The 17583-nt window shown below is 35.9% G+C and overlaps 1 protein-coding gene and 1 non-coding gene across 2 annotated transcripts in view; one reads left to right on the top strand and one right to left on the bottom strand.

The window, feature by feature from the left end:
- Positions 1–2153: 2153 nt before the first annotated feature.
- The window catches only part of LOC125224667, a 41441-nt gene continuing 26011 nt past the window's right edge, over positions 2154–17583 (top strand). The window contains exons 1-3 of the mRNA XM_048128094.1: positions 2154–2184; positions 2256–2365; positions 5474–5554. Coding sequence (XP_047984051.1) covers positions 2154–2184; positions 2256–2365; positions 5474–5554 — 222 coding nt within the window. The remainder of the gene's footprint in view (positions 2185–2255; positions 2366–5473; positions 5555–17583) is intronic.
- Positions 11168–11239, bottom strand: Trnaa-ggc. The gene has a single exon. It is a non-coding gene; the product is annotated as a tRNA-Ala (tRNA).

Consider the following 17583-nt stretch of genomic DNA (forward strand, 5'->3'; position numbering starts at 1 on the left):
ACTGCAATCACAGATGTCAATCAAAAACCTTATTAAACTTTTATCATCAAAATTCGAAATATTGTTTAAGGAAATGTTTGAACTTGCTAAGGAAACAAAATTGTCAGTTACTTTGCTTGTTATGTGGCGGCTTAATTCGTATATTTCTTGTGATTTAATATTCAGTTTTCGAAAAAAAAAACCGTTAGTTTATAATCTTACTAGTGAGATTATGAACTGTGCTGTGTGTTGTTTTGAGGTCCTCTGTGGGCCTAGAACGATCTAACAAAAAACTGACCATTCAGAGCACTAGCTTCTGGCGCATATGACGATTTACAATTTATCGGTTTCTATCCGTTAGATTATAATCTAACGAAAAATAATCCGTTAAATTGTGAACGTTACGGTTCACCATAACTCGTCAGTTCCTAATCTCACTAGTAAGATCTCACACTAACGGTTTGTTTTTTTCGAAAACTGAATATTAAATCACAAGAAATATCCGAATTAAGCGGCCACATAACAAGCAAAGTAACTGATAATTTTGTTTCTCTGGCAACTTCGACCGTTTCCTTAAAGTCACATACAGGTCGAACGCGATTAATTAACATTATTTTACCTTTTTTCCCGTAACGTTGGGAAAAAAGGTAAAATAATGTTAATTAATCGCGTTCGACCTGTATGTGACTTTAAATATGTTTACAAAGCGCGAGAACTTAAAGTGTTTTACGTCTCCTTAAACATATATCGAATTTTGATGATAAAAGTTTAATGAGGTTTTTGACTGACATCTGTGATTGCAGTGTCTATTTGTGTCAGTCACTCTATGGCCACAGAACGATCTACTATAAAACCGACAAATCAGAGCGCTAGCTTCGTTCCGACGCCATGACAGTTTAGAATTTGACGGTTTCGCTTCGTTAGATTATAATCTAACGTAAAAATAATCCGTCAAATTGTGAACTGTACGTTACGGTTCACAATATTTCGTTAGTTCATAATCTCGCTAGTGAAATTATAAACTAACGGTTTTTACAATTTTACGGTGACATATACATAGAAATCATCCATGACTCAGGAACAAATATCTGTGCTCATCACACAAATAAATGCCCTGTATGCCCTGTATGCCCAAATGTATTACGAGAAAACAAGCGCCTGTTGCAAATTGATAGGCAAATCATACAAATGAGCAGTAAAATTTTTTGTTGTTGATTTGACCGATATCACGTGTGATTTAAATATTATTATTGGCAGTTTTATGAAGTACAGTTTAGGTACAGTTTATTGATATATGATCCAGAACATAGTTCCCACACGTTGGGGCGATACACGGCTATGCGCGCCAACCTGACGTCAGAATGGCGTGTCTATGTAACTATCTATTTAATGCGTGATTGCATGAGGTACAGTTTTCTTCGCTATAGGTACAGTTTAGTACAGTTTAGGTACAGTTATTTGGTGCAAATGTTGTGACGATTCAGACATCTCTCACGCCATCCTGACGGACACGAAATTTTCACCAAACATGGATATTATAATGAATATTACAGGAGAAATAAAATCGTACACGTATCTTTTTTTTATTTATAAAAAACCTTTCAGATTTACATTTTCAATTTCAGCACCCTTGCGGGTGTTTATTGTACCTGTTTTTTTAACAAAATAACAATGAAATGACCTGCTTTCAAATATAGGCAAAATGGTTAAAATCGGTTCACGCAATAAACAATTATTCCATAAAAATCATCTTCCATACTAGCTCGCGCGCATTAGTTTACTCAATTTGCCGATAGATGTCGCTGTACGTTGAACGCTCATTTCCTACATCGCGTTTTTCCTGATATAATGAGGTCGGTTCAGAAGCGTCCTTGCGACATGTCGTAAGTCGTAAACTATTGAAGTCGAATAATCTTTAATTTATTTGGACGTTGTCTAACAATAAAATTGTATATTAAAATATTACTTGTTATGTGGGAAATTGAGTCTTGAGGGATTTAGTCAAATCTGTAGAGTTCTATGAGTTCATTTTGATGATTCAACTATTGAAAATTTGTACCGAACCCTCGGTGAGCGAGTCCGACTCGCACTTGACCGGTTTTTTATTGTGAGCAGTGCCCCGTTGTTGTGTCATGAAAAATTTAAATATTTGTATCATTCAGTTGGAAATCAAAATGGAGTGCAGCGCAAATGTTTTCAGCGAATGTGAGATCTAAGTTCGGGGCAAACTATTACTTTAAATTGCTTACCCAAATATCTCTGTTTGTTGTTGCCAGGCACCAGTCGAGACCAGACGAGCCCACGAGCAAACACACTTAGCGATGATCAAGACGACATACAGAAGCAATTAGACAACGAAGCTAGGGACCGGCTTCAGTTTGCCACAGTGAGTATGGAAAATGCATTAACTATGGGATTTTTTTCTACATAATATACCTATATCAGAATACAAACACGGCACGGCTTACGAGTACATTCAGATTCAGATCATTTATTCAAAAAAGAATAATATTTAAACGTCAAATATATAATACATGCAGTTCATTGTTAATTAATTACACTATTCATCATCATTAACCCCCGACGCAAAAACGACGGGGTGTTATAAGTTTGACGTGTCTGTCTGTCTGTCTGTCTGTCTGTCTGTCTGTCTGTCTGTCCGTCTGTCCGTCTGTCTGTCTGTCTGTCTGTCTGTCTGTCGGTCTGTCTGTCTGTCTGTTTGTCTGTCTGTGTGTGTGTCTGTCTGTGGCATCGTAGCTCCTGAACGGATGAACCGATTCCGATTTAGTTTTTTTTATTTGAAAGCTGTGTTATCTTGCCTTATCCCAGTCACTTGGGGTCGGCGCAGCATGTCTTTCTCTTCCATACATCTCTGTCACTCGTCATCTCATCATTAACTTGTTTCAGTTCCATATCATGTCTCACACAGTCCATCCACCTCTTCTTCGGTTTTCCTCTCCCGTTACTTCCACCACCTTCCACATTCATTCGTAATATCTTTCTCGTCACATGCCTTTCATCCCTCCGCATTACATGTCCATACCATGCTAGTCGATTCGCTCTTACTTTAATTACACTATTCATAATAATCATAATAGTACCTTAAAATAACAAAACATGGTTTACTTAGCAAACTGTACTTAAGTTAACCCTTTCCAACCGAAGAAATCGAGGTTTGCTAAATAATTTTTTAATTTTAATGACATATGTTAAAGTTAACAATTTATATGTTAACAACCCCCTAACAACCCCACGATCGTATCAGCTCAGGTGTAAAGGGATAAGTTACAATTATATTTACTACATTGTGTTAATAGTTATTTGTTTTACACGGGGACAAAGTTTTTGTTTAACCGCACGTGCCAATATTGATACCCGAGCAAGCGAAAGATTCCAATATTAAAAAGTGGAATCTTGAGCGTTGCGAGGGTTTCAAGGCACGAAGGTTGAACAAACTTTGCCTCCGAGTGAAACACAAAAAATTTCACCACACCAACACGAACAAAATACTGACTATAAAACATGAAAGTAACTAAATCAAATCCCATCAATTTATCCAATGTTTATGATTCAAAATCATCAATTATAGGAAAATTCTACCAGTCAGCTTAAGACATCAAGTTAAAATTTGTATGAAATTACTTTGCACTCTTGTGGATAAAATGCAAATTTGCTATCTGTTTTCGAATAGCAAAGTAAGCATTTAACAGTTGGTGTGGTGATAATACATTTTACATTTCGTTAATACATCTTTAAATTAATTAGGTACTTGTGCTTGTACTTGGGTACTTGATTACATAATATATTTGATGTGTTAGGGCCAATGAGTTTGTCACTTGCAGAAACTCAGGTACACTGTAACATGCAAGGTCAATATAATTTACTTTATTTTTTTGAATAACATAGTACCTACTCCAGATTTTTTGTCCCACCTAAAAGCTAAGTCATTTAGCAATCTATAAAAGTTTAACAAGTCACCCTGGGGATCGCTACATCACGTTGGTTCAGCATTTTCTTTACAATAATTAGAAAGGAATTCAGATTATCCAATTTAATCCTTAAATGCATGACCTTGACAAAGATTTATTAAAATTTGAATTTTGACATGCTGTCAATAGAGTCAAAAGTAGATGATGCATATATACATCACTATGCATTTAAGGGTTAAATTGTACGCAGTGGTAAACGAGTACATTCAATTTCAGTCTCATTTCAACTAATGTTTTTTTTTTATTTTGTAGCAATAGTAGTAGTAAAACTTAACATAGTTGTCAAAGCGGACCCCAGGGTCTCATGAGCCGTGGCAAATGCCGGGACAACACAAGGAGTATGATGAATGATGAGTAGTATAGTAAAACTTAGCATTTTTATATTAAAGGAAAAATTGGAAAAATTTAATTTATTTATATTTAATTTAGACGTGTGTACATAAGGAAAGGCATGGAAAGATTTGCGATGTCCGGCGTGGCTTCCGTAGCTCAATTGGTTAAGAGCATTGCACGGATTGCAAAAAGGATGCGGGTTCAAGTCCCGCCGGAAGCGTAAATTTTTCCAATTTTTCCTTTAAGGTAAAATACCCCATAATGGACGGTGATGCCATTATGGACAAAAAAACACAAATCCTTAAAAATAAGTATCTAAAATAAGTTTCTAAAAACTGACTGCTATGTACCATAAAGTAGAGTTGTAGAGCTGTTTAATTTTGAAGTTTCAATTAATTCGGTTATTTCTGAAGGATTTGGAGACAAGACAAATTTCACCAGTTTACTGAAAAAAATATCAAGACAAATTCTTAGTAATGTTGCTAAGAGAGATGAGTTCATGTATAAAATAATAAAAAAATAACGCACGGTGTAATCTTGAATGCGTTTTACTTACTGCATTAAGCATGAGATAAGGTAAAAAACATACTAGTTTGTTGCTCCAAAGATATAAAGAAATGACGTTATTTTGCAAGTGTCCATTACTGGACCCGAAAAACTGCCTACCTCCTATGATGGACAAGGAACAATTTACAAAACCAAAATTTACAAGAAACAATCCTATGTTAAAATAACCCAAACTAATTGTATTTATGGTGTATAAAATTGACTCATTGCGTATCAGTTGGCTTTAAAAGTAAAATTTTAAACTTATTTCACTGTCCATAATGGGGGATCCATTACTGGAGAACTGCCGTCCATAATTGGAGAAAAAGCACCTAGTTTTAATTTGTTAACTATGAAGAAACCAATAGGAGTATCTATTCTGCAATACGCTTGAAATGTAGAAGAAGGATAGGACATTCAAGATTTTAACACGCTTGGCGGTAGAATTTTTACATTTATCAGTGAAATATCAAAAACAGGCGAATTTTTTTCTTAAACTGTCCATGATTGGGTCCGTCACCTTAATATAAAAATGTTTAGAATCGTTAGCAGACGTTTCTGCTTGTTAAAAATTAAAACTTAGCATACCATAAGATTTATCTTACTTATTTTTTATATCATTACAGCCCAAAACAATATGGGTTCTCCATTTTCCTACCCACATAATGCAAATGCCACACAGCAACAAACGGATGCATTGGAACTCTGTAAGTATTTTCCTCTTCTTCTCCGCACCCCGAAAGAGTTACGCCGTGTCTTGCGTGGGCGACGGTCGCCATCGCATCGTCTACTTCCATATCGATAAGGTTTGAATTCGTATGCGTCGCATCGCCGTCGCGCGACCATCGCGCGACCGTCGCCCACGCAAGCCACGGCGTTAGACACTCCCGACCGGGCAATTCGGTTAGCTTTGCTACATAGCAATTGCAAGGATTAGTACAGGACGTGCCTTTACGTGCGCTGCCACACATTTGACAATAGGCTACTTGCCTCCTAGTCAAATCAGCTTCTTTTTAAGAACTGTCAAAACGAATTTGAACGACTTGCTAATATGGAATTTATCTATATATATAAAAATGAAATGCGTTTGTTAGTTACCTATAAACTCGAGAACGGCTGGACCGATTTACGTAATTTTGCTATTGAAATGTTTGTATTAGACCGCAGAAGGTTTAGGCAGTGTAAAAACACGTAAATATTGTGATGATAATTAGAAAACAGTGATTCTTTTTTCCCATACAAATTGTTCCTACCTGACAACTTGACAATGACGTGACGTTAATGACAGGTGCGTTCCAAACTTACATTAATGACGGATGCGTTCCAAACGCATTGTGATTTTATTAATTTATCTTGGCAAAATAATGTGAAAATTAGTAATTATTCCGTTAAAGAAATAAGGAATGGCAAAATAATGTGAAAATTAGTAATTATTCCGTTAAAGAAATCTAAATATATAAAAGAAGAAGCTGACTGACTGACTGACATATCAACGCACAGCCGAAACCGCTGGTCCTAGAGATCTCAAATTTTACACGTAGGTTCCTTATATAGTGTAGAGGAGCACTAAGAAAGGATTTTCCAAAATTCACCTCCTAAGGGGGTCAAATGGGGGTTCAAAGTTTGTATGGGAAACAAGATTAGTTTGACTATTTTATTCGAAACTTCACAGGAAGATTCCTTAAGACATATGACTGAATACGTGTTTCAGGTTTTTTGAAAATTTAACCCCTAAAAGGGTGAAAATGGGGGTGATAAAGTCAAAAAATCAATATGGGTATCGTTTTTATGGTTTATCGGGTCGCTGATCACGATAAATACAACGTTTTTAAAATCTAACGAGGCGGAAGTGAAATACCTTCTCCCCTGTTGTGGTGCAATGGGGTCTAAATATCAAAAAAATATATAAAAGAAGATATTGACTGACTGACTGACATATCAACGCACAGCCGAAACCGCTGGTCCTAGAGATGTCAAATTTGGCACGTAGGTTCCTTATATAGTGTAGAGGAGCACTAAGAAAGGATTTTTCAAAATTCGCCTCCTAAGGGGGTTAAATGGGGGTTCAAAGTTTGTATGGGGAAACAATGTTAGTTTCACTGGTTTATTCGAAACTTCACAAGAGGGATCCTAAAAACATATGACTAAAGACGTGTTTCAGGTTTTTTGAAAATTTAACCCCTAAAAGGGTGAATAGGTGGTGGTAAAGTCAAAAAACTAATATGGGTATCATTTTTAGGGTTTATTGGGTCGCTGATCACGATAAATACAACGTTTTTAAAATCTAACGAGGCGGAAGTGAAATACCTTCTCCCCTGTTGTGGTGCAATGGGGTTTAAATATCAAAAAAATATATAAAAGAAGAAACTGACTGACTGACTGACTGACATATCAACGCACAGCCGAAACTGCTGGTCCTAGAGATTTCAAATTTGGCACATATGTTCCTCATATAGTGTAGAGGAGCATTAAGAAAGGATTTTTCAAAATTCCTCTCCTAAGGGGGTGAAATGGGGGTTCAAATTTTGTATGTGGAAACAAGATTAGTTTGATTATTTTATTCGAAACTTCACAGGAAGATTCCCAAAGACATAGACTAAATACATGTTTCAGGATTATTGAAAGTTTAATCCCTAAAAGGGTGAAAAGGGGGTGATAAAGTCAAAAAAACAATATGGGTATCGTTTTTATGATTAATCGTGTCGCTGATCACGATAAATACAACGCTTTTAAAATCTAACGAGGCGGAAGTGAAATACCTTCTCCCCTGTTGTAGTGCAATGGGGTTTAAATATCAAAAAATATATAAAAGAAGAAACTGACTGACTGACTAACTGACATATCAACACACAGCCGAAACCGCTGGTCCTAGAGATTTCAAATTTGGCACATAGGTTCCTTATATGGCGTAGAGGAGCACTAAGAAAGGATTTTTCAAAATTCTCCTCTTAAAAGGGTGAAATGGGGGTTCAAAGTTTGTATCGGGAAACAAGTTTAGTTTGACTATTTTATTCGAAACTTCACAGGAGGATTCCTAAAGACATGTTTCAGGTTTTTTGAAAATTTGACCCCTAAAGGGGTGCAAAGGGGGTAAAGTCAAAAACACAATATGGGTATCGTTTTTATGGTTTATCGGGTCGCTGATCACGATAAATATTTAAAATCGAATGAGGTGGAAAATAAATTTTCTCCCCTGTTGTTGTGCAATGGGGTTAAAATATCCAAAATAGCCATAAGTATAGGTTTAGTTTTTATCTTTACTTCTGGTTCAAGAGATTTCAAATTGACACGGAAGTTCCTTAGAGGAGCACTAAGAAAGGATTTTTCAAAGTTCACCTCCTAGCATGATAATTTGACAGGGGCAAGGACAGGGACAGGGACAGGGACAGGGACAGGGACAGGGACAGGGACAGGGACAGGGTCAGGGACAGGAACGGGATAGGGTTAGGGATAGGGAAGGGATAGGGGTAGGGGGTAGGGGGTAGGGGTAGGGGTAGGGAAGGGGTAGGGGTAGGGATAGGGATAGGGATGCGGATGCGGATAGGGATAGGGATAGGGGACGGGGATAGGGATAGGGGAGGGACAGGGGCAGGGGCAGGGGCAGGGACGGGACGGGGACGGGGACGGGGACAAGGATAGGGATAGGGACGGGGATAAGAATAGGGATTGGGGTCGGAATAATCGGTCGGCAATCGATATCTAGGCAGTGTAAAATGCAGGTGGCTCAGTGGGAAGGGATTAGTAAGTATGCATCGGCGAGTATCCTGCATCCGTAATAACTATTACATTCAATGTGCTGTAAGAAGATCGTTGTTTGCTTGCCTTTTATATGTTTACGTTTGCAATAAGTATAAGCAAAATGGAAAAAATTGTAAGCGATAATGCAAGGAAGTACTTTTTACCCTACCGACCATAGCGTCGAGATACTGGCTATGTGGGTTGTATGAAGTTTCCCCAGTATAAATATTTATATAGGTAAAATACATACATATTCGTACCTACTACCTACGCTGTGGTCGCTGTGTAACAATTCTACAATCATTGCAAGAATTTCTTTTAAAACAATAGTAATATGTGTAAGGTACAGTCAGCCAAAAAAGTGGTTTACCACTTTTTGATCAATAGAGTCGAAAAGTAGGAAACCACTTTCATGGCTGACCGTACAGCAAATAGATCAGTTACAATGGCCCCCCCAGTCGAGAATTGCCCCGCTTTACCTTAATCGAAATAATCGCGGACAGATATACCTACAAAGAAACCTACGGATCCAAATGAAAATCTTATTTTTTTTTGTAAACGTTTCAATAAGAATACTTTTATTACGCGGGCGAAGCCGCGGGTAAAAGCTAGTATGAAATAAAATTGAGTGACGTCACGGTCAACTCGGTTACTTTATACATATATTTTTACCTGACTTATTAAATAGAAATTGGATTTAAAAATAAGTTCTGTCCATGTTTTTCGTATAATTATCTAATGCTTTATTTCGTGAATGGTATAAAATATTTTATTTTAACTACAGTCAAGTTCCCTGTTGTGTGAATTTTGTTAACCCTGTGCAATACAGGCAAAAGTATATTTATGGAAACTATAGGTAGCCGTAATGAGACAATGCGGATCAATATTGGATAATTGGAACTGAAGCCAAAGCCTGAGGAAGTCACAATTGATTTTTAAAGAGATGTCCCGAATAGGTGGTGATATTAGCCGGATATCATCAGATGGTTCAAATTTATTTTTCTAACTCAACGAGCCAGAGCCACTGATTTGTATATTTACAAGACATCCCCTATATTTTATTTATTTTTTTGTTGAACTTCTACAGCATTTTGTCCACGACTTGTATCTTTTTATATGTAAGAAGTATGTACTTAGTGAATATAAAAACAAAAGATTTGTTTTAACTCTTCACTCCTCTTATAGGTACATATTTATAACTAGCCCGCGGCTTCGCTCGCGTTAGAAAGAGACAAAAAGTAACCTATGTCACTCACAGAATTATAGTTAAGCCAGAATGAGTAGTTAGGTCAAAAAGTGTGTCCACATGAGAGGGCATTGTTTGGGCTGGTGTCCCTCTCGCACTTACTGACAATGTCAACATTATTAAGTGACGTCATCGCTGTCATAAATTGGGGATACCAGTCAATTTTCAAAGTTACTATCAAATCTACTAATTCCCAATTGAAGGTATTTTTTAATTATACATATCTTTGATTTATTGCCATCAAAATAATTACATTATAATGATTTGCCAATTCTTTAAAATATATCGAAACCCTAGTTTGAATATAGCACTAAAATATAAGAAGTTATAAAGTCAGGTATTATACATGTAAAAATACTACTACTATGGTAACCTCATTAACACTGGCCACACGTGCGAGAGGGACACCAGCCCAAACAATGCCCTCTCATGTGGACTGTTTTCGCTACTCTGATACGATCACCTTTCTATCTCAGTGATAAGGTTCAATGTAGTATGGCAAAAAATGTGATTGCGCTGTCCCCTGTAAAGGTCTTTGATGTCACTCTCCATCCCTTCAACTATCTCCACTTAAAAAATCACGTTAATTCGTCGCTCCGTTTTGCCGTGAAAGACGGACAAACAAACAGACACACACACTTTCCCATTTATAATATTAGTATGTATTATAAAAATGAATTGTAGAACTATTAAGTATTACTTACAAATTGAACAATCTTTACGGCGGCTAAATCAGTGACCCCTCAAGGAAGAATTACATTTATGTATTTCATAACTAGCAACACTCATTATACGGTTTATTTTCTTTTGCAAGGCAAGGCATATTTATTGTACATACAGATTATATTATTGCGAACAATTTCAGTCACGTTAATTATGAAAAAAGGTTCGCACACAAAGCATAACTTTAGCTAAGTTTTTACTTTTTTTGCAACAGAATATTCGATATCCGGCCAAATAGTAGGCATACTTTCGGCAAAATAGCTACCAAATAGCCCAATATTCGTGGAGTCTCTACTTTTTACATACTTTTTATAACCATATCATGTCCAACGGCCGGTCAATTCAATCAATTCGAATTCATAAAGATTAACAATTAGACTCAATTTATATCGTGCTATTTTGGGGTAAATGTAATCCATTTCTATTTAGGTAATTTGCATAAGGGATTTTCATTTAAATTGAATGTTTGTTGGTAAATAAATACAGTCCACAGCAAAACTACTTTATCAGCAACGTAGGTACTCGCTCGGAATACTTCACACTAACCATTATTGATTCACAAATTATAAATGCAAACATCAATCGCAATGAAAAAATCAACAGTGATCGACTCTGGCCAACGTGGGACTCGAACCCACATCCTTGGATTGCCGGTCCAATGCGTTACCAATTGCGCCAGCTGACCATCCGTCCATGACTGCGAATTTAACCATTGCGACTGTGACGCACGACTACGTCACCGTGTCGTAGTCATGCATCACCAACGACATCTACATATTCCAAGGTTTACAACCCTAGCCAACCCTGAGGACTTGCACTATTGATTTTTCAGTACGAGTATAGCTGAAAACTTGCGCATACAAACTAACCCCCTTATTCATAAACGTACTCTAAAGTTATCGAGCCGATAAAGTTAATTTGTCCTTTTCTATCACACTAATACGTCGAAAAGGGACAAACGAACTTTATCGGCTTGATAACTTTAGAGCACGTTTATAAGGGGGTAACTCCGTGAAACACAAATAAATTCTAAGAAATAACCGTTTTAGTTGGTGCTCGGTTTGATGGCGCTATATTCATATTTAACACTTTTATGGTACTAAGGGTTGGTTGCACCAAACCGTCTGTCTCCGATTTAGCGTTCGCAAATTTTGCCTTGCCTAAGATACAAGTATTAAGTTACTAGAAGTTACAAAATTTATTCATGAGAACATAATAAAACAACTTGTAGTTAGTACTTAAGTCGTCAAGTCCATTTTAGCTTTGATAAAATTTAGCTTGAATATTTATTTCCATTATCTTTATTCTTATGAATTTGCGGCAATGGTTTCATAATTGGGATAAGTATTAGCAAAGAGGATCTAGTATTATAGAGAGTTACTGTCAAAGTAAAATGTGTAATCACAGTGCATAGACTGCCATCTCTCGACACTAGCTTAGAACTTTTGAACCTCAGTTTTGATAATTTGGCCCATATTCTTAGCTTGATATGTATTTAAATGTCAAATATTAATATTAGCGCCATCTAGCTGAGTGTACCCCAAAGGTGTAACGCCACCTAGGCCACCGTACCTTTTTCTCTATGGCTTTGAGGGACGTTTTTTTCTTAGATTTTATCCGTCTATACGGAGTTACATAATATATGTCATTGGTATTAGGTATGATGGACATACTTCAATTGTAAAATGTTGTTACTAGATTGCAGTGCTGTAGGCGGGTGTTTGTTTTTATGTTTTAATTTCAAACAGCAATATTATTAAAAAAGTGTACCGGTTTGTTTCAGATAATTTCAAAACTAAAAGCGAAACGAGATTATAACGAACCAAACATTCTTAAGAAATTGCAGCAAAGTGAGTATTAATTACAATTTTAATAATATTTGTATAGACCAGGGACAACATTAAATAGCAAGTGCGAGTGATAATAAAAGTACGCAGAAATAATAATAAAATATGACTACCTATGTCAAAACTCATGGTAATTTTATTTTAAAAAACAATCTCTCAGAACATGTAAGGTTACGGAGTTAGGCACTAGTCCCACCGCGAGCTAGTAAGCCATGAGCTATCGGTTATAAAAACGAACAAAAGATAAGCACTCCCGTGCAAATAAAAGAGACGGCGATATTGATAGTTCACTGCTGGGCGAGTAACTTTAAACATGTCTCTTTTATTTCCACTGTACATTTACATGTGCTTATCTTTTTTTCGTTTTTTATAGCCGATAGCTCATAGCTTACTAGCTCGCGGTGAGATCAGCGCCTTACAAGCCTTTTATAAGATACTGTTTAAAAGCGGTAAATGACTGTGGCACCGCCATTGTTATGTGGAGCCAGATCAAGATAAAATCGTAACGAATTTGATAGCCCCACCTCTGCAAGGTTAAGTAAATGTCGCAATTTCATCGATGTTTGATGTTTAAAATAACATTTGCTTTGCACTGACCGTCACGTGGTTGTCAAAGATGTTGCCAATTTATCTTGGAAACACTCTACGAGTATAAGTAGCTTATTTATAAGTAGACAGCTGCTTAATAGTAAGAAAATGTTCACCAAAAGTCCATATTTTCACCGATTCTTGCATTGGCTCATGTCATTCACGATTTAATTACCAAATCTGACCTTTGATGGAATAATACGGTTTACCCTTGAATCGCCGACAGACACTTCTTCGAATATTATTTCAAAGACAACGTTTCAAATAATTTCATTTCATCGATAGTTTATATCGTAGAACAATCGATACAAGTAAAATCAAACCGTAGACTTTTATTTCGTAGATAAGTTATTCCGAGTATACTTTATATCGTCGTATTTCGTTTCGTGTTTTTTCATTTCATTTTGTTTTACATTAAATACAATTCATTACGCATAATATTATTTCAATTATGATTTTTTCTAAAATTTTACAATTTGTAAACTGTTTGATTGGTCACTGTTCTAACCTAACCTAAACCTACTTTAAATAAAAAAAAGGTTCGTTATTGTGTGGGGTCGCAGTTCTAACCTAACCTAAACATACTCTGTAAACTGTTTGTTTTTGTGTGTGGTCACAGTTCTAACCTAACCTAAACCTACTCTGCAATACGTTTGCTTCTGTGTAAATCACAGGTCGAACCTAACCTAAACCTACTCAGTAAACTGTTTGTTTGTGTGTTTGGTCACAGTTCTAACCTAACCTAAACCTACTCTGCAATACGTTTGCTTTTGTGTAAATCACAGGTCGAACCTAACCAAAACCTAGTCTGTAAACTATTTGTTTTTTTGTGTGGTCACAGTTCTAACCTAACCTAAACCTACTCTGCAATACGTATGCTTCTGTGTAAATCACAGGTCGAACCTAACCTAAACCTACTCTGTAAACTATTTGTTTTTTTGTGTGGTCACAGTTCTAACCTAACCTAAACCTAATTTAAAAGCCATTCGTTGTTGTGAAGGTCGCAGTTCTAACCTAACCTGAACCTATTTGGTAAGCCGTTTTTTTCTGTGTGATCACACTTCTAACTTAAACCTATTCTAATATAGGATTTAAGCCAATGGTCATAGTTTAATTATGGACGTATGTGATGTGCCACGATAAAATCGACAATTTGAAGTTTCCTGCAATAGAAACATCTATAAATGTGTAGTACGACAAATGAGAAAGTTTTGTAATAATACGTCGAATAAATGAATTTCGATGTTTTGTAGTTCTGCTATTTGAAGTACTTTGAAACGAATCAGCGATGAAGAAATATTAGTTGAATAGTATTTATAACAACTAAGAAACTTTCAAATAAATAGTAGTTGAAACAAACTTACTTGAAACAATTTTACTCGAACTAAACTTTCGATGATTTGTTGTCGATGAAATGATATTCGATGAAAAGTTGGTCGGCGAAACAAGGGTACACCGAATAATACGAACTAATCCGCGCTGTTGCAGAATGTAGTTTGTATAAGACTAATAGCAACATTAATTTATTCATGGTTTCCATGGTTACATACCTCTATGTAATATTTCTTCTTGGACAATACATCATTCGTCTCACACGTACTTCTGGTTTTTATTAGTTTATAATACTTTTATGGACCCTAGGCCATTGTTACTTCCTTTAACACACGCGTGTCTTTGGGAATGTTACGATCTAAATATTACTCCATTAAATTTCGTACTGAGCTTTTACCGTAAAACATAATAAACTCCAAACCTAGAAATAACTTTAATACTTTTGACTATCTGAAACAGCAAAAGCAACAGGTCAAAGATCTATCATTGTAATTGAAGACTTACATCGTACGCCGTGGCTTGCGTGGGCGACGGTCGCGCGACGGTCGCCCACGCAATTGATATTCGGTATATTGGTTGGTCGCGTTGGGATTGTATTGTTCCTTGTCCATCATAGGAGGCACGCAGCTTTCCGGTTCCAGATATGGACACTCGCAAAATAATACTATTTTTTTACATCTTTGGAGCAACAAACTAGTATGTTTCATATCTTATCTCACGCTTAATGTAGTAAATAAAACTCATTCAAGTTTACACAGAGTATTATTTTTTTATTATTTTATACATGAACTCAACTCTCTTAGCAACGTTACTAAAGCCTGTCAACCAAATTTTGGCAGTAGCAATGTACATCAAACTAAAGTATGGTATCCCTATGAAACGAACAAAAACCAGCAATGTACGTCGAACAGCCACAGATATTTTTTTTTTCAAGGGGCTCGCTCCTTCCTTACGAATTAGATAATGTATTAAGGCGAGATGATCTGTCAAACTAACCAATCCAAGGGGGTGAGGTGCGCGGCGTCCGGGCAGCCCCGCCCGCGCGGCGATGTTCGCTTGTCGCACGCGGGAACTCAAATTCGCGCGGCAGCATGACACAGACGGATCGCAGTCATAATGATCGCCGTATTTTAACTGGGCTTTCTTAGTTTTTTCATGAAATAGGAGGCAAATGAGCAGCTCATCGCCTGATGGTAAACGATCACCGCCTTTATTTTTTTTATTAGGTTTCATCATTTGTGTAAGTAATACTAAGGGTACGTATCACAATGTTTAAAATGAAAAAACCTAACGTTAAATGACCTACGTTCAAAATACCTAAAATCAAAATACCTAATGATTTTAAATACCTAAGCAAGTTACACCTACGCACGAATTACCGAAATTGAAAATACCTATTGGACTAAATACCTAATGTTTGAAATACCAAAAACTATGTCACCTAAATTTTATACACATACATTTGAAATACCCTATGGTCAAAATACCTAAAATGATTAACCGGTCAAAATACCGAAGTAGTAGGGTAGGTTCCGCGAGCGTAAAAGAGGGTATATTGAAGTATTAATTTTAAGCATAGTATAGTTACGCATAATATATCTAGGCATATTTTTGTTCGTTCGAATATATGTTGTGCATAAAGGTTTTTCGTCGAATGGTTTTTATGCATAACCTGGTTTAATCGAAATTTATCACGCAGAATTTTTATCATAGCTAATACTACTATATTGATGTCGCAGTTCTAACCTAACCTAACCGACATTCGTGCATTCTTAACACAATATTGTATTTCTTGAGGTCGCAGTTTTAACCTAACCTAACCGACTCTCCTGACTGCATTTAGTATGGGTGGTTATTCTGATTTTAAGAAATATGCCAAATACAATTATGCAAATCAATGCTATTCATAAAAAAACAATCGGCGTAAAAAGTATTATGCGAACTTTTTTTCGGGCAAAGTAATATTAGTATTATTTTAGATTATGTCAAATAAGTTTTCTGCCAAATTAACATTCGTCGAAAATCGATTATGCGAAGTTTGTTATGCGAAAATCGTTCCGGACAATTAAAGGTATGCCAAATAGAGGGAACCCGATAGGTTTAAATCTTATATTAGAGTAGGTTTAGGTTAGGTTAGAACTCCGCCCTTACACAACAACGAACGGCTTTTAAAGTAGGTTTAGGTTAGGTTAAAACTGCGATCACACAGAAAAGAACGGCTTACAGAGTAGGTTTAGGTTAGGTTAGAACTGCGATCCTACACATCAACGCACGACCTTTAAAATAGGTTTAGGTTAGGTTAGAAGAAGGTTAGGTTAGTTGTGACCAAACATAAAAACAAATAATTTACAAATTGTAAAATTTTATAAAAATTAACAATTGAAATAGGTTTACAAAATTGAAATAATATTATGCGTAGTAAATTTTATTTCATGTAAAACAAAATGAAATGAAAAAACACAAAACAAAATACCATATCGGAATAAGTTATCCACGAAGTAAAAGTCCACGGTTTAATTTGACTTGTATCGGTCATTCTACGATATGAACTGTCGATGAAATGAAATTATTTGAAACGTTGTCTTTGAAATAATATTCGATTAATTGTCTGTCGACGATTCAAGGGTAAACCGGTTATTTAAGCCCCACTTATTAGACATTTTTGCTTTTCGGATTTAATCATTAGGTATTTCGATTTTAGGTATTTTGAACGTAGGTCATTTAACGTTAGTTTTTTTAATTTTAGGTATTTTGAACGTAGGTCATTTAACGTTAGTTTTTTTATTTTAGACATTATAATATGCACCTTTTTAAACTTTAGGTATTTTGAATTTCGGTCGAAACACCATTATGTATTTTGATTTTAGGTATTTTGAACGTAGGTCATTTAACGTTAGGTTTTTTAACTTTAGACATTGTGATACGTACCCAATACTAATGATTTATAGTTACAGTGTGTTTGGTCAGCGTTGTCGGAGCTTTTAAAGACGTACCTAAAGTACAATCAATTTTATCGAACTTCTAGTAATCGCACTTATTTACAGATCGACAGGGTGAAATAAAAAGGACCATTCAAACTTTGCATAGTGACTTTTGAGGTCATTATGAACAACTTTTATTAAGGGTCCAATGCTGAAACATATACGAAAAAAAATTGGATGTTCCATAGAAATGAGCTGTATCATGACAGTCGAAATGTATAAAATAGATATTTTTTTGCGTTTTCAGCATTAGTCCCACAGTAAATAGAAGCACAATTTGA

This window comes from Leguminivora glycinivorella, chromosome 3, assembly GCF_023078275.1.
Source record: "Leguminivora glycinivorella isolate SPB_JAAS2020 chromosome 3, LegGlyc_1.1, whole genome shotgun sequence".
Lineage (NCBI taxonomy): Eukaryota > Metazoa > Arthropoda > Insecta > Lepidoptera > Tortricidae > Leguminivora > Leguminivora glycinivorella.